Raw genomic sequence first — 26,295 nt, forward strand, 5'->3', positions numbered from 1 at the left:
CTAGATTTAACTGATAATGAATAAAAGAAATATGTGTAGGTAGGGGTGAAAGCTAGGTTCCTTCAGTAGGTTTTTAGTCCTAGTGAAGAACATGTATTTAGTACCTACAGAGGGCTAACCATGAGCGAGACTGAATGCTTTGTGGGTACATGAAAATGAGCAAGTATCGGATCTTTTTTTTAAGATTATTATTTTTTTTTTAAGTAATCTCTGTAACCAACGTGGGGCTTGAACTCACAACACCAAGATCAAGAGTTGCATGCTCTACCTGCTCAGCCAGCCAGGTGCCCCAGAACAAGGTATAGCTTTTAGGGACTGCTGTCTAATCAGGGAAAAATAGCAAAGTTTAATATATTTAAAATATGGATATGTGTTATCACATATATCGCATGGTTATCATATAAGGTAAAACATGGTAAATACTTAATAGAAGTATAACAAAGTTCCAAGAAGGGAAGTGATTAATAATTAAGTGAATAATCACTTTGAATTTTCAGGCTGACCGGACACCACTGTCAACCAGGCAAAATCATTAATATTTTATCTTCATCTTCCTTTTTTGTTCTTGGGTCTAATTTGATCCCAGAACAAATCATAACAGTGGTCAAGAGGCAGTATGAGAGTGTGACTGCTGCAGCTGGAGTTCAAATCTCAGTGTCACCAAATACTAGCTCTGTGACCTTGACAAGTAATTTTGCCTCCCTGAACCTCATTTTCTTCATCTATAAAACAGGAGTGATAATAATAGGGCCACTTCCTAATGTTGTGGTGAGGTTTGAAAGAATAAATCCTACTTAATTTTCCTTTTCTTATAGGATTTAAATTTTTTCCCGTGGATCATTTTGATGTGTTCAGTACAAACATTTAACTTCCTGAATGTGTCCCCCCTTGAGTCTCTGGGCCCCAAATGAATGTGGGCTTGGTAATTCCTAGGATCTGGAAGTCTTGCCTTCTGAATCAGGATCATATTGAACATTTCTGTCTGTGCCCACCAGAGCAGTCCTGGGCTCAGGGTAAGTACAACATAAGGGCCAGATGGTCAGTCTGCATTTTCCCTGGCTTGTGAGGCAGTCTTCATCTAGAAACTGTTAAGAGTATCAGGTTGGTCTCTATTCTTATCTTGGAATTTGGGCCTGCTGAGGACACATTTCCTAGCCCCCCAACTTCTATCCTCAGCATTTCAAAGTGATGTTAAGTTAAAATCTAACGTGGTACAGATCCACTGTGTCTAAATCATGGAAGCATTCTGCGTGTCTGAGTCCAAAACGTTAAAAGGTCCAGGGGCTTGGGCCTAGCACCACTGGTAAAGGTTTGAAGAACTAGAGGCTGGGTGTGATAGAGGGAAGGTCTGTGTGGTTCATCTTGGCAGATGCACACATTTTCTCTCCCCTATGTCTTCTTTGGATCTCCCCTTCCCTCACCACTCCTTGAGTAAAACTTGATGCTGCAGAGTGTTTGGGCTGTAAGCAGGTGAAAGGGTAGACATGAGGACTCTTATGTTTTACAAATACATATGATGACACCTCTCTACTGTAGCCCAAACTTCTAGGAAAAAGGAAAGTTCATATCAAGATAATGGAGAACATTTGATTGACTGAACCATTAAAAAAATAGACTGGGCTACCTTTAAGGTAGTTGAGAGTTCAAACATGCCACTACCAAGAGAGGATTTTCTGTGAAGGGATTATTATATCATTGAGAGACCAGGCCAGTATTTGGTAATCTCCATGTTCTTTTTAATCTGGATTTAAGAACCTGTGATTTTATGTACTAGAGAGAGCTTTGCATCACTCTTTTTTTTTTTTTTTTTTTTTAAGATTATTAGAGTGTGTGTGCAGGGGGAGGAGCAGACGGGGAAGGAGAGGGAGAGAGAGAATCCCAAGCAGACTCCCCGCTGAGCACAGAGCCCTACGCTAGTCTCACCACCCATGAGATCATGACCTGAGCTGAAATCAAGAGTCAGACACTCAACTGCTCAACCGACTTGAGCCACACAGGCACCCCTGCTTTGCATCGCTGTCACCGCTGGCCGGGTTCTGCCATTCACTAAGGCCAGCATAAATAAGAGGGCAGGTGCCAAACTGGAAAAATAAACGTGACAATCTGTGTCTACTTTCTTTCCCACAGAATTGTTCAAGTTGTAACATTCAATCATTCATTCTCTCATTCAGTAATCATTCCTTAAGCGCCTTCCAGACACTGGGAATGCTATAGCAGTGTCAGGGCGGGTAGAAGGAAATTTAACAGCTTATGACAACCATTAAAAACAAGCAAAAAATGCTTGCATCTAACTTCACCCCAGACTGGCCACATCATCATGCAGTTGAGGGCTCGGGCTCACTCTTTCATTTGTTCATTTATTTGTTCATTCAGTAATCTCTTAATGTGCCCTGATGATATTCAAAGTCGGCTAGACAAATATATCATTTCAAAGGCAGAAACCCCCAACCACCATATTCCTTTTACAGCATGAAGAAAAAGCAAACTATGAGACTCCTGGGGGTGGGGGTGGGGTAGAGTCCTCACCCTGAATGCGTGTGTTCTGCAAAGAACTTATTACAAATGCTAAAGCACCTATTTTGAGCACTTGATTTCTCACTTTTTCATCATATACAGCAAAGGTGTGATATGTAAGGGAAGTGTTAATTCTAGTTGTTTGCATTGCTTAACACATTTGAATAGATTAGATTGGTTTAACATGGAAATGTTTGATTTTTTTCAAGACCCTTACAGGTTTTAAAATAGATAAAACTTGCTTCTGAAGTGAGGAGAGACCAAAGAGCAGAAATAATTGATCTGAATTATGACCTGAGAATGTTACACCAAACACAAACCTTTCCAGCTTGTCCCCCATTGCACCCTGCCACCTTGAACCCATTTGACTTACACTGAAGACCAGCGAAACTGTTTGCCATTCCCCAAATGCAGACTGCTACCTCCTGTTGCTGCCATTTCTCTCATGCTCACTCTCCTTTCGCTGGAAATGCCTCCCCGGTTCACATCCTACCCATGTTTGTGTGTGGCTCTCACGGCCCTCCTTCAGAAAGCTCACTCTGTGCTCCAGTTCCTGCATGCCCTCCGTGCACTTGCTCTATCTATATTTCTATCTATTTTAAGATTTTATTTGACAGAAAGCACACAAGCAGGGGGAGTGGGAGAAGGAGAAGGAGACTCCCCGCTGAGCAGGGAGACCGATGCAGGGTTTGATCCCAGGACCCAAGATCATGACCTGAGACAAAGGCAGATGCTTAACTAACTGAGCTACCCAGGTGCCCCCCTACTTGTACTTTAAACCTTCATCATGTACTTATCCCGTAGTCCCTTGCAGCGGAGCTGTTGTTTTCAGACCCTACCATATGTGGGGGAGGAAAAATAATTTTCTCTCTATCCTTCTAGGTACTTGGCTGAGAACCTCTCCCTCCCCCTATTTAAAAAAAAGGAAGAAAACAAAACAAGTTTAACAACTTGTATACTTCCTGTACACATGGGGAGAAACCCAGGAAAACTGAATAACTCTCCAAAACGTCTCAAGCCACCACTTAAATAACATTTCCAGCTAACCACAAAAGATGTTGGGGGTTATGGGAGGTCACCAGGGTAAGGGTGAAAGTCATCACGAGTAAGGGTATTATGCAAGTTTAAGTCCATGCCTTCTTCACTGATAAGAGTTTCTGAAGACTGAGTCATCCTCCTCTTCCTGGTACAGAGAGGGGGAACCCTTAGAAATGGAGACTTCTGGGGCACCTGGGTGGCTCAATTGGTTGGGCGGCTGCCTTCAGCTCGGGTCATGGTCCCAGGGTCCTGGGATCGAGCCCCACGTCTGGCTCCCTGCTCGGCGGAGAGCCTGCTTCTCCCTCTCTCTCTGCCTGCCACTCTGCCTGCTTGTGCGCTCTCTCTCTCTCTCTCTCTCTCTCTCTCTCTGTCAGTAAATTAAAAAAAAAAAATCTTAAAAAAAAAAATGGAGACTTCCCTTATGCATTTAAGGGTCTCTTACAAGAGGGCAACTTCTACTAAGTTTTAGAGCTTCTCCTATATCTGCTGTTTCTTAAAAAATAACCAGTTTAAGATAATCCATATTTGGGTGTGGCATGGTCTGTTCCCTTTCACAGGTTACAAGCTTTTGGAGATGGATGTATCTCAATCATTTGTGTAAGTTTCGCAGCATCCAGGAGGCACTTTGATTTGTAGGGACTCAGTGAGTAGTCATTAAATTGCATTAACATAAAGATAAATTTAGCATCATGGAGCCAACTACTTGGGCTTCCTGGCTCTTAGCAAATTAGAAAATTTTGTTAATGTGCTTCTCTCTCCTTTACAAATGTCTGGGGAAGGAACCTTGCTCAGATACCCACAAAGTGTTCTCACATCTCCCATCAGGTAAATCATCCCACTCTCTTTCCCCTTCATCCTCTACTGCTTTCCCACAAAGGGTCACTGTTCAGGGACTGGAGAGGTGGAGAGAATAGGTGCTCTGATCTGCCAAAGGAATTTGGGGTCGAGGCCGTATGTGCATATGTATGTAGGTTCATGTTCCCACGCTAAGAACATGAGCAGGTGACATGCTTGGCCATCAGCACTCTCACCTGCAGTCAGCTCCCGTATTGCAGCTGCAGAGATGGAAACCTCATTAGGGCCAGTCAGCAGTCAGCTCTGCAGATGGGCAGGATTAAGGTCTTGAATCTTAGTTGTGAGGGTCTAGATATTAGGCTGTTCTTATGTAGCCAAAATTCTCTAGTGGTCTAGTGATGAATTCACACAAGCAAGTATATGTTTATATATTAGGCAACAAATATAAAGCCAACTTACTGGCCAGGAGAAACCTAACTTCCCATGGGAGCCAGTGCCCTTGCTTATAGGTCAGTATTCTGAAATCTGAGAATTCAGGTTCTTAGGCCCTTGGTATCAGAGGTCTGAGCTGGGTGGGCATGGTTGGGGCAGTACTAGTCTGAGGGGATTAGGGGTAATCCTGAAGGTTTGGTCCAGAGGTAACATGGGTATCGAAAAATCAAGCAGATAGTCCAGTCATGTAATACATTCAAAAGGACTGGGAAAGGAGGCAGATTCCAGGTGTGGCAATCATATGACAACTAAGGACACCAGATCATGGTGAAAGGGTTGAGAAGGGGGGTGGGGAGCAAACCTAGGAGAATCTCAAAGACAATGGAGCTTTGACACTTTTATAGAGAACAAGGCTGGGAAGAGAGGGAGGAGCTCATGCAGGCACATTTTTGAAGCCAACTTCATTCATTCAACAAATATTTATTATCAACTCTCTACCAGTCACTATTCTAAGTTGGCAATACATCGGTGAACAATATAGATGAAATCTCTGCCTTCGTTGGAGTTTAAATTCTGGGGAAGGTAGAAACAATGAAAGATACTTAAATATGTTATAGAATATGTTAATTGGTAATACACTTAATGAAGAAAAATAAGGCAGTAGAAGGGCATGAAAATGCAGGTGCAGTGAGGGGAGTTGTTTACTCTTTTCAGTAGGGTGGTCAAGTAAGGCCTCAATGAGGTGAAATTTGATCTAAGCTTTAAAGAAGCCAGTCATTCAGATACTTAGTATCAGGCCAAGGAGAGAGCACAAAGACCCTGAGGTGGGAGTGTACCTGATGTGTTTGAGGAATAGAAACAAAGAGGGTCCGGAAATGAGGTTAGAAACGTAATGAGCCTGGATTGTGTAGGGCCACGGAGGCCATTGTAGGACTTTGGCTTTTACTCTGAGATGGGAGCCGTTGGCGAGCTTTATGCAAGGAAGTGACATGATTTGGCTTGTGTTCTGAAGAATTACTGTTACAGCTGAGAATAGCGGGCAAGGAGAGGGGGCAAGGGTAGGAACTAGGAGACCATTTCGGAGGCTTTTGCAATAATGTAGATGAGACATATTGGTGGTTTGGACAGGGTGATGGTGGGGGAGGTGGTAAAAACAGACTGATTCTGAAGTGTTTGGAAAATAGAGCCTGAATAATTTGCTAATAGTTCGGATGTGTGATTTGACAGAGAAATCAGGGATGGCTCCAAGATTTTTGGCCTGAGTTAATTGGAAGGCTAACTCAGGAGTTGCCTTTAGCTGAAGTGTGGAAGACTGAAGGTTGGATGATGTACATGGAGCCAGAGCATGGGGAGCAGTTTCACAGCTGGTGTTTCAAGGTGGTGGCCTGATGCCACTGTGGTGACCCTCCTGATGCACACACAGAAAAGATGGTGTCAACTGGTTAGGGTGTGCTTTTCCTGGACATACTGCAGAAAACCTGAACAAATTTCACAGCATTTTTCCTGTCATTTCAGGTCCATTTTCCTTTAATTATAATAGTTTTTTATAGTTGTTCACCACTCATTACGTGATGGTTTTCCATAACATTCTATGACATCACCCTACCTGTGATGTTTTCGTCCTGTCGTTATAGTTCTGATTTGGGTGATGGCCTGTGTTTTCAGATTAAGGTCTAGTTGAACTCTCAGAAAGTGATCGTGCTATATTTCCATTATTTCCAAATTCTTGGAGTGTACCTGCTCTCATCATCTCCCACCACACCTAGTGTCACTCAAATTGGGGAAGTCACTTTTATATGTCCACTCTGCCACCCTCCAAGGCTATGACTGTTTGGCATAGGTCTAATTAGGTCCTTCAATGAAGGACATCGGCCAGGATGGTGACAGGCATTCCTTGGGGTGATGGTGACACCTCAAGGGATAGGGACAGCCTAAGGAATAGAAAAGGAGGGAGATGTGTCCCTGAAAGTTACTACTTACTTTGGATATTTTGTTACTCCTTCATATGGTCTTGAAAATTGAGATATAATTCTTCTTTCTCTTTAATTCTTTCTGCCAAATTGGTTTTCTTCAAAAGCCAATACGCACAAGCCTGCATCCTATTTTCACTCAAAGAGACAGATGGTTGAAACTGACTCTAGCTAATTTTTTTTTAAAGTCTTGAAGTAAAAAAAATACACATGAGTATCAGAAAGGTTCAAGTCTTTTAGGACTGGTTGAGAAATCTGTTGTGAAGACTGCCTCATACCACTGAGTTATCTATTCACATACAGACTACTGTGTGTGCGGGGCCAGGTGAGGAATTTTGCAGCCAAGCTTTTCAGATGGGTATTTGCTTTCTAAAAGGAATGTAAAAGTTGTGCTGATGGGACAAATAGCAAATTCCCAAATCCCAGGGTCATTTGGCATCTATGCTGACATGGTCTGCAGGAAATATGTTGCGGCCGTGCATTTCTGGTAGTATTGATTTTCTGCACTCTTATGGACATTCCTGGGTAGCCAGAAAAGCAGGTTAATCTTTGTAACTACATCTGCCTTGATGTGCTTGTGCCTTGAAGTATCCAGGGATTGATTGATTGATTGATTGATTGATTGATTTCACTTTCTCTGGTAGATTTAAACAAATAGCGCTGAGCTTGCCTTGGTTGGTCCTTCTGTAGTAGAGCATTCCCACCAGCGATCTGCAAATGGATTACAGGTTACATGTGCCCTTGGATGTTAATCTCTTGGCTCTCAGGGAAGTTAGAGCCCAGGTCAGTCTCCTGTGGGAGGCAACAGCTTTCTCTGTTTCCCACAGTGTGTTGTACAGATATCATCATGATCTGTGGGTGTCATGTCATGCAAAATGCTGGCCGAGAAAGGACAAAGGTAGAGATACATTTATCATTTAAAATTTGCCAGTTTTAAAATTGAGTAGCTCCATATACCTCAAACTCTTTTAACTGCAGCTAATAATAAATCATATTTATATATAACAGTGAATATATGTATGTCCAAAACAAGTTCCATGAACCAGTCATTGCCCTTATCATGTACAGTGCATTCTAATACCTCCTATCTGTTCATCACAGAAACTGCCATCTGTGACTACTTGCAAACTTGATTTTGTAACTTACCAGTGGGTTGCAACCCATGTTTAAAAAGGCTGTTGTCATGTGTATTGCAAGCTAGGAAAAAGTTACCTGGTCTTATACTCATTCAAATTGTTCTGTGTTTCCCTGCTGCCTCAGAGAAGTTCCAACCCCCTAAGAGCATGGCGGGGCAGCCCCTTGGCTGTAGGGTGACCAGCTGGTCCAGGTTTGCCTGGCATTTTCCTGGGTTTAGCGCTGAAAGGCTTGCATTCAGAGAAACCCCTCGTTTCTCTGCAAATGGGGATGGTTGGTCGCTCATCCTTTGGGATCTGCTATCTGGCTGTATTTCCACCCTCACTTTGCTCCATCTGCTTTTGTAATTCAGTGCTCCATCCATATCAACCTACTCATCCCACAGACTGGCCATTCTTTCTCCCACCTCCCCACCTTTGCCCATGCTTCTTCCTTCTGCCTGGGAGGCACCCCTTTCCTGCTGTCCTCTGGTCTCATCTTCCTCTGTGATGGCCTGTTATGTCACCCTCTCCACGGAACCCTCTCCCTGCGTCCTTGCAAGCACAGTTGTACCACAGACTACATCGATTTACAGGATCTTTGTGTTTTTCTCAGCTTTCTTATTCTTTATCGCCTGTAGAACAAACATGAGAGGCAAAACTGCTGATGCGACGTGTGGGTGGTTATGGCAAAGAAAGAACACAAAGGAAAATGAATGAACCAATGTAGATGCTAAGGCCAGTAGGGTGGAGCCAGGGAAGAGGAGATAAACCTACAATTACAGGCGTGTGCAGCAGTTATGAGCACGTGCTCCAGAGACTGGGGTTTGAATCCTGGCTTTCCACATGTCAGGGGTGTCGATTGGGGTCCCTCTGCATGTGTTTCTCCACTCATCATAACAGCAGGGATGGATGGTTTTTAAAATTAGGTAGGCTTAATTACAAGTTCGTAAGTGTTTTGTAGTTAATTTGGGAGAGTATTGAATTAATTGGTTGTAAGATGTTGAGATATCTTAATAACTTATATTTTTAGAAATTTAAAACAGATTGCGAACATTTATATTGCTGAGTTATATTGAGAAAATCTATTCTGACTTCATTATTTAAGCTTTACGATTTTTCCTTCCCTTATTTTTATTAATGTGTCTTGATCCTATTTCTTGGGATGACAGTTTAAATTTGTTCTTAGTTGTAAGGTGCAAGAGCATCTGGGCAGTTTGAATTTCCCTGTTCTCTATCAGGACAGAGTGCCCACTCTGGGCAGGCCTACTGGCCAGGGCTGTCTTGATTTAACTTGGCACCACGGAAAATCTGGCCCTTTTGTGGGAACAGCAGAGTCAAAGCCAAAGCTGGTCATGTCTGAAGATTTGCTTGTTATCAGTTATTTTAAAGATCAGCCCCACAGATTACCTTAGAGTTGTTTATTTTTAGACACGTTCACTCATCATCTTTGCAACTCAGAGAAATAGCTTCAAGTGCAAGACGGCTGTGTTCTAGAGCACTGATATTTTTACATCACTGTTAAAAAGAACGCTCAACTGTCAGTCTGACTATTTATCCTCAAGGCATTTTGGGCAATAGATTCTAGATTTCTGAATTTGTTGGTTGAGATAAACAACAGAGGCTGTCAGTTATAAATAGAGTGGATTTTTGCAAATAATCCTTTTAGAGTCAGAAGACGGAGATTAAAAATGTAAACCAGGCAGGAAAAAATTATATCAATGGGTATAGAGTGGTAGTGATTTAGGAAAAAAGATAGTTCAGTGGATCAGGCAATGTTAGGATCATGTGTTCATTGCACATTTGTATGAGTGGGTGACAAATCCATTCCCACCCCCTGCCCGTGGGAATAGAAATTGGTTGCATAATTAGGGAGAACTTTGGAGTTTGGTCATTTAAAAGCTTAGGCACTGACAGAATTTATTGATGATTAGGAAATTAGAGCAAAATCACAGTTTTTTTTAAAGATTTTATTTATTAATTTGAGAGAGAGCATGAACAGTGGGGAGGGGCAGAGGGAGAGGGAGAAGCAGGGTCCCCGCTGAGGAGGGAGCCAGACTCCGGGCTCAATCCCAGGACCTTGAAACCATGACCTGAGCCAAAGGCACACGCTTAACTGCCCCACAGATTTCTCATGTTTAGCAGTTCAAGAGACATTTCCTGAGCACTGACTGCCAGGTACTAGCAAAATAGGCATAGATTAGACATAGCCCGTCCCTTTGAGGGCCTTTCAATGTAGCAGGAGGAGAGAACTGCATAAACAGGACATAACCAGGCAGCGAGGCATGTGTTCCAGCAGACCATGCACGGGGCGCTCTAGGGCCATCAGCGAAGAGTTCTTGGCTCTGGCTTAAAGCCCTAGGAGGCGTTCCTGAAGGGAATGTGATTGAGCTGAGACAGACAGATAAATAGGAATCCATCAGGTAATGAATGGTGAGAAGGGCATTTCTGGAATTTGGAAAGGTACAGAGGAAGGAACAGCTTGATATATCCCAGTAAAATGTGAACTAAGAAGTAGAAGGATACATGGACAGAGAGATGGGCAAAAAGAGCATCTTCAGTACATGGCAGGGAGTTGGGACATGTTTTGCATTTAGAAGGAAGTCATCGAAGTGTTTTAGTCGAGGGAGTATCCTCATCAGATCTGAGGGACAGGAAGATCACCCTGACACGGGGTGGAGGATATGGAGATCATCAGGGAGTAAGGTTGGCATGGGGACAGGAAAATCAGTGAGAAGAGCACTGTGGCTGTCAGATGAGCCACGTGAAGACTGGCATTGGGCAACATGAATGGACTCAGATAGGCAACGGCAGGCTGGGAAATATTAGGTGGCGAAATTGCGAGGCGTGGTGAAAACGGGCTGTGAGAGTGAGGTGAGTTTGAGGATTTCAGGGCTGATCAAGGAGAAGGCAGGACCCTGAGGTGGAAGCACTGCATGACACACTTCATTGGGTGGCCCTTGGATAGTATTGCATGAGAGGGAACATCCCTCATAGCAGGAGACCTTCTAGACCCTGAAGCATGGTGTCACCTCCCATAAAGGGAAGCAGGAATGTGTTTAGGCGATGCCACTCCACAGTCAGGTGGGGAATCTCAGGGCGGGGTGGGAGGGGGAGTTATCTATAGCTAGCAGATATTGGGTGAAGTTTTGCTGGGTAGGCAAAGCAGGTGGGCTCTAAATGGCTAAAATATGTTTATCTGAGTTATATTTAAAGCAACTGGATATGTCAGAATTTGTGTTTGGGGCCATAGAGCGTTGAGCTCATGGTTCTAGCTTGATGTGAAGAAATAAAGAGTGTAGGGACCAATACACATGGTGCATTTTAACCATTTACATAACAGCAAGTGTTTGTTCAGTGCCCATTATGTGTCCAAGAGGAGGCCGAGGAGCCGCTGTGCAGGTTTCAAAGGAAGATGACATCATGGTCTGTGGAGAAGTTGCCCCTTTCTGTGTGCTCCTCAAAAATGCCCCTTCGGGTAGAGAAGCTCCTTTCTGTTTGTTCTGAAGTGCTTTTGAACCCCTAGGAGCCCAGAGACATAGTCTCATGTAAAGTGTCATAGGGGTAGCCTTCTTTATTTGGCTTCTTTACCTGACATCTGGCCTAGGCAGGTGGTACATCTTTCCCATCTATCTTGACCTGATGTTGGGTGCTTCTGCAGGACTCTCTGTGCACGGTCTCACTTCTTAATTCACTAGTTTCCCTCCTGATATTCCCCAGAGGGCTCTCGTCTCCTTTCTTATTCTCTTTTCTGGTTCCTTTTCTGTCCTAATTCTTAGTGACAAAACGCTGCCCTCTGGTTGTCCAAACTGTCCCATCTTTAGTTTCATACTCTTTCAAGGATGCTACTTGAGATGGTGCACTTCCTAAGGACTCTCGATATTGCCTGATATTAACTTCGAGATATGCTGAGATATGAATGGCTGATTCCCTTAATTGAGGAACGATTCTTTTAACAAAGAGACGCTTGTTGAGTCTCTCAATTGGTGGAATGCACTGTCGGGGTCAGAAATAACTCAAACATTGTCCAGAACTTTTGAGCAAAGATGACAATGGTTTTTGAAGCCTGTGAGTTCTAAGGGCTCTCATCTCTACTCTGTTAACTAGATGAGAGGGCAGATACCCTCTGGATTGATTTTTCTCTCTAGCATAATGGGCCTCTGTGCTGAGTGCTTGAGAGTCTCTTCTGTGTAATGTGCCGCAGTTGCCTGTGCTTGATTTACAGTGTTAGCAGGACGATTTGGGTAGCTCAGAATCCTGCAACAGGGAAAGCGTGACCAGAGTAAATATGCAGACACAACAGTCTTAAATATGGCTCACAAATCCAACAAGAGCGATACGAAAAGCTTAATTTAGAAATATGGCCTGATTTCCTAGTCAAGAATTAACCCAGTGTGAGTAAAATTGAGAAGAGCCCAGAAAAATCAACATAGATATTTAACTGTATGTATGTACTGAGATTTTTATCTCCCCCCCATCAAAAACAGTAGTTCTCTACGGACATAAATAGATCCTTCATACGTGGTTGAAACTTTTGCAGTCTTAGGACTACCCAGTATCGGCTTTGGTGGTGTGTTGGGGAATTTCAGAGGCAAAGCCTTTTCTCCCCGTGTCAGCTCTCCCATGCAATTTACATTTGCCACCAGCACATGGTGGTAGAGAGTGACTGCAAGGTTGGACTACAAGTAGACTGATCAGGAGCCACCATAAAAGCCTTTTGTTTAAGAAGAGCTTCCTTTTGACTAAAATGGATACAATCTTGAATAAGTAAACACCAAAAGGGAAACATTATTTGGCAAAAGTATTCAAGAATAAGGAGATCTGGTATTTCCAGCTCTGACTTGTCCACTTAATGGTAGTGAACTTAATTTCTGCATCTCACTTTACCTATTTATGGGTAGAATACCAGTACTGGATTATATAATCTTTGAAGTTCTTGTCCTGAAACAAACATGTATAATTTTAATGATTAAAACAACAAAATTGGGGCGCTTGGGTAGCTCAGTTATTAAGCGTCTGCCTTCTGCTCAGGTCATGATCCCAGGGTCCTGGGATCGAGCCCCGCATCGGGCTTCCTGCTCTGCGGGAAGCCTGCTTCTCCCTCTCCCACTCCCCCTGCTTGTGTTCCCTCTTTCGCTGTGTCTCTGTCAAATAAATAAATAAAATCTTAAAAAAAAAACGGGCAAAATTAAAAGAACGAAAGAATTAAAGACTTCATGCAACAGGGAAATCTACATTTTATTAGTGACCATTTTAGTTTACATTATAGCCGGGCTGAGACCCATTAGTGTGTGTGTGTGTGTGTGTGTGTGTGTGTGTGTGTGTGTGTAGTGAGGGGAGGAAGAGAACAAGGAGTGAGAGAAGGTTTCTCAGTTTTTCTTCCTTACCTATCACCTGGCTTAAGCAAGTGAGAAATGAGAAATCATTCATATGTAAGTCTACGGAGCTTTTCCTCCATAGCCTTCCGCAGGAGCCTTCCCCCTAAAGCCCCCTGCCTAGATTCTTTTATATCAACTTTGTTGCAACATTTCGTCAGTCTCTAGTGGCTTTAGAATCAACTCCACCTTATCAGAAGCAGATAAGGCAACCTGTGGTCTGAGGATCCTTGGGGATCCAAGATGTATTTGGGAATCTCTAAGGTCACAACTATTTCCACAAAACGTTATTTTTATTTGTCTTTTTCACCATATTTACATTTGCAGGGATGGGGTGAAAGCAATGGTAGGTGACCCTGCCGATACCTTAGCAGGAATTGTGGTACTGGTACACCAAACTGTACCAGTATTGGCATCAGACTCCACTGCCCCACACTTGTAGTTTAAACAAATAAACAAACCCTGTTTCACTTAAGAATGTCCCTCATGAAGCAGAAAAAAAAAATTAGCTATATTAAATCTCTCACCATAGTCCTTACTATGTGACCTATGGGAACACAGAAGGCACTTCTGCTGCCTACCAAAGTTCAGTGGTTGTCTTGAGACAGGATTTGTGCGATTGTGTGAGTTACGAGCTGAACTAGCTGCCTTTTTTCATGAAACATTATGTTTACTTGAAGGAACAATTCACAGGCAAACTATGATATTTCAGACTGGGGTATTTGGCAGCAATTTTCTCAACAGTCAATGGCATGAGCTTATCACTTCAAGAACGTAATTGGCAGTACTTGTGGCTAATGACAAAATTTGAGCTTTCAAGCAAAACTTAGAATTTTGGAAAATTTGTATCTGCCACCATGACAGTTTTACCATACCTGAAGACTTTTCTGAAGAGTTTGGTAGTGACATTACCAAGTTTGATTTGGGAATATTGTACAATGAAATCTGTCAACATTTGAGAAGTCTGCATAATTTTCTAAATTTTCTAGAAAACGAATGCGTAATGTCAAAATCATACATGAATAAAAGAGTCATTCAAAGTTTAAGATAGACCAATAAATTTTAATGTAACAGAGTACAAAAAGTTCATTGATTGATGTCATTGCATATTCACATGGCAACAACTTTAAGAAACTGACATTTGTTGAATTTTGATGTAATATTGAAGAATATCCACAATTACCTTAAGAGGCTATTTAAATATTCTTCCTTTTTTGGAATACGTATTTATGTGAGATCAGATTTTCTTTACAAGTAAAATAGCACTTCACAACAGAGTGAATGCAGAAGCAGCTGTAAGAATCAAGTTGACTTCTATTAAGCTAGATATTAAAGAGATAAGTGAAAATGTAAAAGAATTATACTCTCCCTACTGTTTTTTTTTTTTTTTTTGCCTTGGAAAGTATGGCTATTTTTCTCATAATTTTATGTTAATAAGTAACAAGTTTATTGTTATTTTAAAATGAACTTTTTTTGAGATTTTGTTTATTTATTTGACAGAGAGACAGCTAGAGAGGGAACACAAGCAGGGGGAGTGGGAGAGGGATAAGCAGGCTTCCCACTGAGCAGGGAGCCCGACATGGGGCTCGATCCCAGGACCCTGGGATCATGACCTGAGCCGAAGGCAGATGCTTAATGACTGAGCCACACAGGCACCCCTTTAAAATGAATTATTAAATATTTAAGGTTTTATCAGTTTTAATTTTTAACATGATTAATGTTGATAGAGGTAACCCACATAAACAAAAGCTCTTTGAGGTCACTGAGAAGGAAGAGTATCAAGGGATGCTGAGAACAAAACGTTTGAAAACTGATCATCTACAGTATGAGTAGACCAGGCCTGGGCATCTTCCTACCATGAGATGGATTTTATCGAAAATTTTGTTTTTACAGTGTACTGATGGCTGTAAAAATTTAGCACATAACCCTCCCACATCTTTCACCAGCCAACTCCCTCTTGAGACTTCTATAACCCTCCTTTTACTGAAGGTGAGAAATCGCTGTAAAAATGGACAAATGGTTGTGGTCTGTATCATCCCTTGGCCACATATCCAAGTAGAAGAAGGCAACTATTTTATGAAAAGCCAGGCAGGTGAAACAAGGTTGTGCAAGATCAAATTTCTTATGCATACCTAGTGGCAGATGAAAAGTTCAATGGCTCATAGTTAAGAGCTGACAAGAGCAATTGTTTCCAGGCAGGAAAAAGAGAACTTGTTTCTGGCTATTTTTTTCAATGAGTCTGGCAACAGCTGGGCCATGATTTAAACCTCCTGGGATTCTGACTTAAAGCCTAAAAATACATTTGCATATGCCAGCATTAGAAATGGAATCTCAAACCGCTGCCAATGTAGACAACCAAAAGGAAATCGAGGTCTATATTGTTCAAAAGCTAAGCCTTGGGAGGGTCTATTACTTGACAGCTGTGTAAACAGAACTAAACCCCTTGCTTCTCCTCTGTTAGATACTTGGTTCTAGACAGGACTAAACCATCCCATGATGGTATGTGCCGAAGTGAAAATGTAGACTGTACGTCTCATTGGGTTCAAGAAATGCTGAAAATTTTCTTTTCTTTATGGATGTGTGGTGGACATAGGAAGTGTGAGGGAGATGCAAGGTTAACTGGAAAGAAGGACAAGTGTGAAAATGACTTCTGGGGGCCCCCGGGGGGTTCAGTCGGTTAAGCGTTGGATTCTTGGTTTCAGCTTAGGTCATGAGATTGAGCCCTGTGTCAGGCTCCGTACTCACTGGGAAGTTTGCTTGAAGATTCTCTCCCTCTGTCCATATGCCCACCCCAAATAAATAAATAAATCTTTAAAAAAGTACCTGTTTTTAGCAACCTCTTCGACCTCAGCTGCAGCAACTTCTTCCTAGAAACATCGCCAAAGGCAAGGGAAGCAAGGGCAAAAATGAACTATTGGGATTTCATCAAGATAAAAAGCTTTTGCACAGCAAAAGAAACAGTCCACAAAACCAAAAGACAACCGACAGAATGGGAGAAAATATTTGCAAATGACATATCAGATAAAGGGCTCGTATCCAAAATCTATAAAGAACTTATTAAACTCCACACCCAAAGAACAAATAATCCAATCAAGAAATGGGCAGAAGACATGAACAGACATTTTTCCAAAGAAGACATCCAAATGGCCAACAGACACATGAAAAAGTGCTCAACATCGCTCGGCATCAGGGAAATCCCAATCAAAACCTCAATGAGATACCACCTCACACCCGTCAGAATGGCTAAAATTAACAAGTCAGGAAACGACAGATGTTGGCGGGGTTGTGGAGAAAGGGGAACCCTCCTCCACTGTTGGTGGGAATGGAAGCTGGTGCAGCCACTCTGGAAAACAGTATGGAGGTTCCTCAAACAGTTGAAAATAGAGCTACCATACGATCCAGCAATTGCACTACTGGGTATTTACCACAAAGATACAAATGTAGGGATCCGAAGTGGTACGTGCACCCCAATGTTTATAGCAGCAATGTCCACAATAGCCAAACCGTGGAAAGAGCCAAGATGTCCATTGACAGATGAATAGATAAAGAAGAAGTGGTATATATACACAATGGAATATTATGCAGCCATCAAAAGGAATGAGATCTTGCCATTTGCAACGACGTGGATGGAACTGGAGGGTGTTATGCTGAGTGAAATAAGTCAATCAGAGAAAGACATGTATCATATGACCTCACTGATATGAAGAATTCTTAATCTCAGGAAACAAACTGAGTGTTGCTGGAGTGGTGGGGGTGGGAGGGATGGGGTGGCTGGGTGATAGACATTGGGTAGGGTATGTGCTATGGTGAGCGCTGTGAATTGCGCAAGACTTTTGAATCATAGATCTGTATTTCTGAAACAAATAATGCAACATATGTTAAGAAAAAAGAAAAAGAAGAAGATAGCAGGAGGGGAAGAATGAAGGGGAGTAAGTCGGAGGGGGAGATGAACCATGAGAGACGATGGACTCTGAAAAACAAACTGAGGGTTCTAGAGGGGAGGAGGGTGGGGGATGGGTTAGCCTGGTGATGGGTATTAAAGAGGGCACATTCTGCGTGGAGCACTGGGTATTATGCACAGACAATGAATCATGGAACACTACATCAAGAACTAATGATGTAATGTATGGTGATTAACATAACAATAAAAATTTTTTTTAAAAAAGTACCTGTTTTGTTTCTTCCTTCCTCAGTGTCCATGTTTTTCTCTCTCATGTTTGCCTCCTTTCTTCCTCCCCATTTTTTCCTCCATTGAGACTTAGGACCATGAGGCATTTCTATAATGGAACAGCAGGAGTGACCCTCCCTGCATCTAACTTCATTAGAGAAGAAACCATTTCTACATGTGCCTTTCCATCCTCTGGAGGAAGTGGGTGACATGGGGGAGGATGCCTGCCTGGACAGCTTGATATGTAACTGCTGTGTTCAACAGAAAAAAATGAGAAGAATTTTACTACTACTAAATTAAATGACTGCATTTAATTTAAAAAACATTTTTTTTATTTGAGTAACATTTCTTTAACCACATACCTTCCATTTTATAACCCATTAGATTGAGAAGCTCCTTCTATTTGAAGGGCCTTAGACTCTTGGAGTATAGACTGCGTTTTCTCACTCTGATTATATGGCTACTAAATCAGTTACATGCTATACCTTTAATGTATTTCTCATTGTAAGATTTTTTGAATGATTGCAGTGAATGTTGAATGATGACTTTGGCTATGAGGGTGGACTTAGTGGTGGGGAAAAGAGTTGGCAGGGTAAAATGAAAGGTAATAATAATAATAGAAAAAGAAGAGGAGGAGAAGGAGAGAGGGAAGTAGAGAAGGAGGAAGAGGAGAAACAACGTTCTTGGGTGTTTAATATTTGCCAGGCATCATTCTAAGCTCTTTACCTCCATTGATTCATTTACTTGGATCAGAGATGGGCTGAAGCAAAAGTTATGAGAACTGAGACATTGGGAGGAAGGGTGGAGGTGAGTTATAATGAGGCAAGGGAATGAAGGGTGAACCAAGGTTAAGAAGGGAACTACATTAGCTACAAATTGAACATGCTTCTATATAAATTATTTTGAATTTCTCCATCTAATTTGTTTAACTAGTCCTAGTATTTCCACTTCATTAGAATCAAGTATATCCACAATTTCTATTTTTGAATCAAAAGTAGAGATTTTCCCCAAGTTGTATAGATTGTCCTCATTAATCTTGTCTTCTAGTGTTCATGAGACCTGTTTTCTAAAACTGTGTAAACATTAGACGTCAGTGTTTTAATCTTGGACAACGTGATATTAGAAAGAAATTGTTTTTCTTCTGTTATTGTTCAGTTCAGTCATCTTCATATGTCCTTAAACCTTACTAGTCATTTGTTCTTTCATTTTCCTCTGTGTGGTTTTTTTTGTTTTTTGTTTTTGGTTTTTTTTTGCCATTTCCCTTGGAATATTAGAGTCTTTGTTATTGGTTTCTAAGAGATCATTTATGACTAAGGATGTTTTAACCATTTGCCATGCCTTGCAAATGAAATACCATGTTTTCTCACCAACATTTTACTGTGATGTTTTACTTTTTGGTTGCACAGAAGTTGTGTATTGAAATATAATGTTCTATGTTAAAAAAAAAGGAAATCAGAAGTGTGGAATTGAAATTTGACAAAAAAAATTATAGGGGTTGAGGATTGATAATATGGAGCCCAAAGGGATGGAGTAGCTGATTTGAACTTTTGGATCTCTCTCATTGTGGTGGGGGGATAACCTGGGGGACAGGAAAAGAAAGAAAAGAAGTGAAATGAGATTGTACACAGTGATAGTAGAGCTGGAGAATTTGCAGGAGAGTGAGAGTTACGATGCAGAGGTGGGAGGAGCTGTGAAGCATGGGTTGGGTAAGAGTGTATAGGCAAGGAGAATGTCACCAACAGAAAACCGCTTTTGGAATATAGGACTCCTCCATGAAGAGAGCTGAGCAGGGATCATAAAAGTGCATCCTCTGACCCTGGAATGGATGAAGTCAGTGAGGCTGAGCTGTAATTGTCCCTAAGCTAGGGTGGAGTTAAGCCATAGTTGGCTGGTGGGTGGCAGACTAAGTTGATGATCAGACAGGGAGGAGACTTACACCCAGAGGTGGGTTTGATTTTCTCTACTTGACCCCTTGCCAGCTTGAACTGAAAGAGGCCAGCTCTTTGTGTGTGTGAAGTAAGGGAGCAATAATTAGCAGCAGGTAGCTCTGGCTCTTATTTTCTTAAACTGAGAGCGTCCAGATTGCCTTTGCAGTGACCTGCATTAGCCACAGGAAGCTCTATAACTCACATCCCCCAGGCTTTGCTCCTCAATTTGCTTTGCTTGGTGTGCAGGGAGATTGAGTGAGTCAGAGTGGCAAGCCCCCTGGGAAAGCCTGTGGAGTTCAGTGCTGACACTGCATTTCGTGTCGCTGTTGCAGCCATTTACTATGTGTAAAGGCCCATTCGTTTACTCTAATGTGGACTTTCCAAACCCTTTGTGAGTCGTTCTCTTGAGATTTCTTATTCTCCTAGGTGTTGATGTGAAGTGTCTATTTTGGTGTAGATCCAAAAAATCAGTAAGTGGAAAGTACTCTATAGCTGTCTTTTGCCATTGTGGCTCTGAAGTCTGTTATTTGAAACATCACTACTTAATATTTTTTAAAAGTTCCCCTTGGTGTTTTTGTTGTTTATTTAAAAAATTTTGGCTCTATGGCCGGTAACACCAACTCAAATGACTGACGTTGTCAGACATATTTATTAGTTGTAAAAAGAACTTTGCTTCTTTGCAGAAATGTACTGAAAATACACTTTACTTCCTACTCATGAATGCAGTTTTACCAGAAAATCATGACAAATATAGGATGTTGTTATTACATGGTTTGTTCCTTCATGAGCATAGTAGATAGCTGAAGTTGTGACAGACCCTTTTGGTGGACTAGAGGAAGGCCAATGGCAATTGGGGAGATGTGCAAGAGAAAACTCTCAGAAGTTTCTGCTGGCTGTGGGCAGCACCGAATGACACACCTGTTGCTATAACAGTGATCTTCCTGATTGGATTTTTCATTTCTGACAGCCAAAAAAAAATGTCAAAAACATAAATCGGAGTGGTCCCCACTGGGGAAGAAAGAGTAGTTGTAACTTCTCCGACGGCTTCTGGAATTAGGTTCTAATTTTCTCCTGCCAGGATTTTTGCCCACTGGTGTTAAAAATTATTGGCAAATAATATTTTAGTGACAAACTTGACTTTTATCAGTTCCGTGGTTTCTCTTGGGAAAAAAAAAAGATCTGAAGATCTAACTACTTGGATTCATCTTTTTCCATGTCAACGGTCAGTTGGAGCTGGGCAGAACTGCCTCCTTCAGGCAGGTTCTTTCTGGCCTTCATTGCGGCTTTGCTTCTTCATGTTGTCTGTCTGGCTCCTACAGGACTTTGAATGTGTGACTCAGGTTTCAACTTTGTAGGTGGATGACTCAAAAGTGTGTCCCACAGCTCCAGTTCCCATCCAGCTTCTCATCCGATCTCTAATTTTGTATCTATGCATTCTTTCTGGCCAGAAATCCCACTGACACTCAAATTACAGCCTGCTACAAGTTGTTTCAGGATTTCCTTCTTGCCTTCTCTTCCCAACTTCTCTGCCATCCTCCTTGCTCTCTCAAAGGTGAATTGTTACTGAATCTTTCTCTTTGGCTTCCATACCCACAGGCTACGGAGAGTTACTTCTTCCTTCTTGTCATGCTTTCATCCGCCCACATTCCCCACATTCTGTCTCTCCATTCACCTACCATCACAAAGCAGGTGCAGTCGCTCCAGACAGATGTTGGCACCAGCCTCCCAGCAGCTTGCCTTGTTTCCAGTTTCTGCTCCTGTGTGTTTTCTAGGCAGGGACAAGAACAGGCTTAAGCAAATTCCATCTTTATTTTGTCACTTTCCCTTTCAAAAAGTTGCTGTGACTTCCCATCTCTTATTACCAAATGGAACTCACTTTTCTGTTTTCCCAAGACTTCCCCTGTTGCCCCCATATATCCATTCTTACCAACTAAAGTTTACATTTCTTGGCTTGGATTCATCCATATCTCTTAGCCTGCTGGTTCCCATTTTATAGGTCTTGGCATATCTGTATCTTCCCTTCTTTGCTAGATCCTGACTCCCGTGATATCCAGCTCACATTCTACCTCCTCCTCAAAGTATACCCTTGCTCATTCTAATAGATCTTAATTACTCTTTTGCTCTGCATTCTGCCTAAACTTATACATTGGGGTCAGCAGAGTGTAGCAGTTCAGAGCATGGACGTGCTTGAGTTTTGTTTCAGCCATGGATTGACTGTGCTGCCTAAGGTCTTGCTGAGCCTCCATTATCCGAATTGCAAACAAGACATTAATCAAAATACTGGTCTCCTTGGACTGTTATGATTAAATGTGATAAAAGTGCCTAGCACTTAGGAATCAATAAGCCAGTATCGTGGAGAACATCTCCAGCCGCACCACACGCCTACAAAGTTGAGTTATGTACTCCTTGAAGGAGAGAATCTGGTTTTGCTCATCTTTTGTACTCTGAAACCTTATAGAGTGCCGAGCACACATTAATTATCCAACAATTTTTGTTGAAAAATGAAGATAGGGTGTGATCATGAATTGATTACAAAGATTGATTATTGTGATTACTACTGTTATTATTTCATAAGTCTTTGCCATCACACCATGAGCAGGAATATGTACAGTAGTTAGCACAGTACATTTCCCAACTGTGTGTATTCGTTGGGAAGTATGTCTTAGGGTGACTAAGACATACTTGATTACCTTCTAAAGGCAGTGACAGAAAGTTTGAAGGATTTTTCATTGTTTTGTATTCTTTGGTTCTTTTTTGCCTTTCATTGCTCTGTTTTCTACATAGGGATGCATTATATATTCATCATAGCTGCGTATAAATAATATGGAAATGAATACTCATGACATTTACGGATGTTTTTGTGGGTTTTTTTGTTTTTACTTTATTTTAGGAATTTGGGTCATAGGGGTTTTCTTCATTTCTCGGTGTTTCCATTTTCTTAGTTTCCAACTGAGAACACAAAAGAGACAAATATAATCATTGGCAATTTGGTGAGTCTTTTCCAAACTCATTTTACTTGCAAATATTTCTGGCACCCTCACTACCAGCCTCACCATCCCCATTAACGTTAAAATTAAATTTCATTCAGATAAATTTCCCCAAGAACTTGCCATGGTGTTATCTACTGTTTCATGTGTTCATAAACATCTTCGGGGATGTGCCAGGATAAGCACAATCGCATTCAGTATGCAAATGAAACTTATAGAAATAGGATTGTACTGGAGATGAAATTAATTGTGACAGTTCGGGAGTTTTACAGAAAAAGAAGATTAACATGTTAGGTCTTTAGTGGCTGTCTTCCCCTGATGCATATAATGTTAGGCAAAATGAAATCTCTGTGCCCAGGCTCAGTGGAGACATGGTTATTGAATCCATAGATATTTGAATGGGGCACATCTCTAAGGGCTTATGACAGCCTATTTTCTTTTCTCAATGTGGGGATGAATTGGTCCATTATCGTCTAAATTGGAAGTCCTGGTGAAGGTTCTTTTTTGATTCTTTTTTGTTTGTTTATTTGTTAAGAAACTTGCACAGAAAATGTCTTGCTTATTCTGAAGTTGCTATAATCCTTCCCACCAGCAGAGCCTATATCATTGTATTGCTTCAAATATTTATGAATACATAAAAAGGAAAGTATTTATGTAGTGTGAGACCAGACCTAACTCAATTTGTTTCTTTGATTCTTCAGCATAGGCTAAGTAATACAACCTGTGATGGTAAAAAGTCGTACTTTCAAGGTTTGAATGATTTTTTGCAGTGATAATACAGAAAATTTATTTTTATGTATTCACATTTTTTTCTTTTCCTCCAAGGAAACCAACATGTCTGACAAAAGTGACTTAAAAGCTGAGCTAGAGCGCAAAAAACAGCGCTTAGCACAGATAAGAGAAGAGAAGAAACGGAAGGAAGAGGAGAGGAAAAAGAAAGAGGTAAATCCTGGGTATTGGGGTGTTTCAGGGAACAAAGAAAATCACTTGATTCTGAGGGGCTGGCCAAATGGATGAAGAGGACGCTCTAGAAGAATCCTTCTATGATTTCTGAATAAAATGAGTGGGTATCTACATACTCAGACTCCTAAGGTCATTGTCACCTGCTATGTGCTGGTCAAGCACCAACCATGGTCCAGAGGTCCCCAAGCCCCAGGTTCACCCCAGACGTGCACAGAGACCTGAAAGTGGTCTGTGAAATGTCTGTTGTTAGATATTTCTTAACCTTTCTGAATCCCAGTTTCCTATCCTTAAAATGGGAATAGTAATACATTTTTTGTGGGGTTGTGAGAATTAAAAGAGTTAATCTTGTAAAGCACTTAGTAGTAACCAGGCTCTACTTAGTGTTTAATATGTGTTAGTTTTAAGAAAAAAATTTTTAAAAACTACCAGGTAGAACATTTTAGGAGAAAAATAGAAAAATGATGCCAGTGGATTTCCATGGTTTCTTAAGGAGTATGTGTTTTTCAGGGTAAAACAAGGATTGTAGGTCTGACAGAAGGAAAGCTGCATTTCCCTCCCTTGGCAAGAGGGTAGATAGTATAGTAATAGACTCTGCTCCATGGACATAGAATTATGACATATTAAGGCTCGAAGAGATTTCAGAGACCTTCTACTGAAACCCTTCTTTATGCCAACAAAGCAGCAGAAACCCAGAGGCGAAATGTAGCTTTTCTGTCTGTCACACCCAGAATCCGGGGTTCCCTTCCCAGTTCCATGTGTCGCTGGCATATCATGTTTTCTTCTACTATCTCAATCCAACGGATAATTTATTTTTAATTCTCCAGTTTGCCATGGTCATGGAGAAATAGCCCACGTCTTGGACAAAAGAACCAGGTGCCAAAGATAGTTTTGAATAGCTTTCTGAGAAGGCAACTTTATATAGTGTGATACACTTGTGTGTCTAGAAACCAGAGCTGCTTCCATACTCAAGAGTTTTTCTGTAAGGAAAAAGAAAATGTGTTTTGATGCCTTCCAATCTAAATAAGTATTGTTTCATAAAATAAGCCTGGGAGACCAAGGTAACAGATTTATAACAATTATTTTCCAACAAAGTAAAACATAATTGCAGTTGCGTTTTAGCCTTCTGGCATCTCACATCTCTCTGTTCCATTACACTTTGATTGATGCCCTGGTTTATTTTGTCCTTGACAGTGCGCATAGCATTTTTCTCTTGGAGATCTTTGCTGTTACATATGCAGTCTTTGAGTGAAGCAGAGGTGAGAATTGACAAGGAATGGCTATTCATTTCCATGCAAAGCCAAAAAAAGCATTAGGTTATTATGCTTCCTTTCCTTCAAATGTCAATGCTTACTGTAGTTTTAAAGCACCTGTTATCCTTTACTAATAACCAGTTTCCTTTTAAAATGACATTCTAATATCCAACTTGAATTTCATAGAATTACTACAAAATGTGATGTGGTATGGGAAATCTGGTTCCAAATTGTTCTGTCTGCTTCATCTTTGTTATTTTACACATTTGGGGGGAAATTACAGGCAAACAAGACTGATTGAAACAGGCCACCCTTTTTGTTTCTGTCCCAAGCAGCTTTGTCTGATGGAGACTCGGTTTGTTACACAACAGACGGAGCCTTGGGAGACAGGCAGTGGCAGGTGGTGGGGAGCTTGTTATACCTGAACTCTACATATTCCTGGGTCTGGAATTAAAGTCACATAGTCTGTTTCCTCATTTCCACAGGTTGAAGCCTGTGATGTCCTGACCTTGCTCCAGGGACTCCTATGGCAATTCAGAGCCCTCCTTTTCCATCCCAAAGTTTTTAATTCGAAAGATCCCAATGGGGCCAGACTTTGGGCTTCACTGGACTATACCATCTTTAAAGCCTGTCCTGTCCCTCAGCAACCTATTTACCCCTGCAACAGATCTTTCCTTCAGTCGAAGTACCTTTTGTAGACTCTGATGACTTGGTTTGTCTGAGCAGACAGTGCTGTAAGACAGAGGCAGTAAAGCTCAGTGGTTATGCACAGAGGCTTTTGAGTTGAATGCATCTGGGAAACCTGGCTCTGCCCTTCACAGAATGGCCTTGAGGGAGTATGGGACCTTTCTGACCCTGTTCTCCCTTTTGTAAAATGAGAAGAGATCAGTGCCTACCTCAAAGAGTTCTGTGAGGATATAAGGAGATACTGGAGAGCAGTGAAAGGCACAGAGGACCTGGTCAGTAAGAAATGGCCGTTCTTCCACTCCTGAGATTGGCTACCAGAATAGGAAAATGCCGCCCATACAGTTGGTGGCTACATTTATCAGGACCCTGCTGATGAGGCCATCTTCCAAAAAATGCCCCATTATTGGAAGGGTCTTATAATTCAAGGCTTCTACTTTCCTGGAATTAGAGCATTTTGTAGCTGCAAGAAACCTGGAAGTAATTTATTCTGATCCTTTTTTTTTTTTTCCCCAAATGAAGAGACTGGGCCCCAGAAGTCCAAGTCTTAGAAGTAGCCCCCTTATCGTCAGTCTCAGCAAGGATCCCCTCTTCCACCCCATGGTCCCAAACAGAAGCCTGGGGTCATTCTTTTTATTACCCCTTCTCCAACTTGTAGTGGTCATCGGATCCTGGACAGGATTCTTTTTCCTTCCCCACCTCCTTTCTCCCTAAATCCACATTCCAGCCAGTCTCAGCTATGTACATACCACCCATGGGCCACACTCTCTCTTGACAGAATTTGTGAATATTCTCCTCTGCTTGTACCATTCTCCTACTTCTCCCTGTTGCCCTTCACCTGGCTGTTAACTACATGTCTTTCCGTTCTCACCTCAAATGTCACTTCCTCCAGAAAGCCTTCTCTGTTAACCCCTCCGCCCCCCATCCATGACTAGTTAATACTGCCCCTATCCTTGACCTTATCAAACCATTTAGCACAGAGCATTATATTTGCATCTTCCCTTGTCTTTCTCTCCCAATAGAGTGCAGGCTTTTGAGAACAGGGCTGGTGTTTTTCATCGAGTCAATGTCTAGCACAG

General features: G+C 41.6%; 1 protein-coding gene across 5 annotated transcripts in view; it reads left to right on the forward strand.

Annotated features, from left to right (window-relative positions):
• The window catches only part of DYNC1I1 (dynein cytoplasmic 1 intermediate chain 1), a 306,141-nt gene that overhangs the window by 9,304 nt on the left and 270,542 nt on the right, over window positions 1-26,295 (forward strand). For all 5 annotated transcript variants that reach the window (XM_027574568.2, XM_027574567.2, XM_027574570.2 and 2 more), the window contains exon 2: window positions 23,145-23,261. In XM_027574568.2, coding sequence (XP_027430369.1) covers window positions 23,154-23,261 — 108 coding nt within the window. In that variant the 5' untranslated portion in view covers window positions 23,145-23,153. The remainder of the gene's footprint in view (window positions 1-23,144; window positions 23,262-26,295) is intronic.

This window comes from Zalophus californianus, chromosome 12 (assembly GCF_009762305.2).
Source record: "Zalophus californianus isolate mZalCal1 chromosome 12, mZalCal1.pri.v2, whole genome shotgun sequence".
NCBI classification, from domain to species: Eukaryota; Metazoa; Chordata; class Mammalia; order Carnivora; family Otariidae; genus Zalophus; species Zalophus californianus.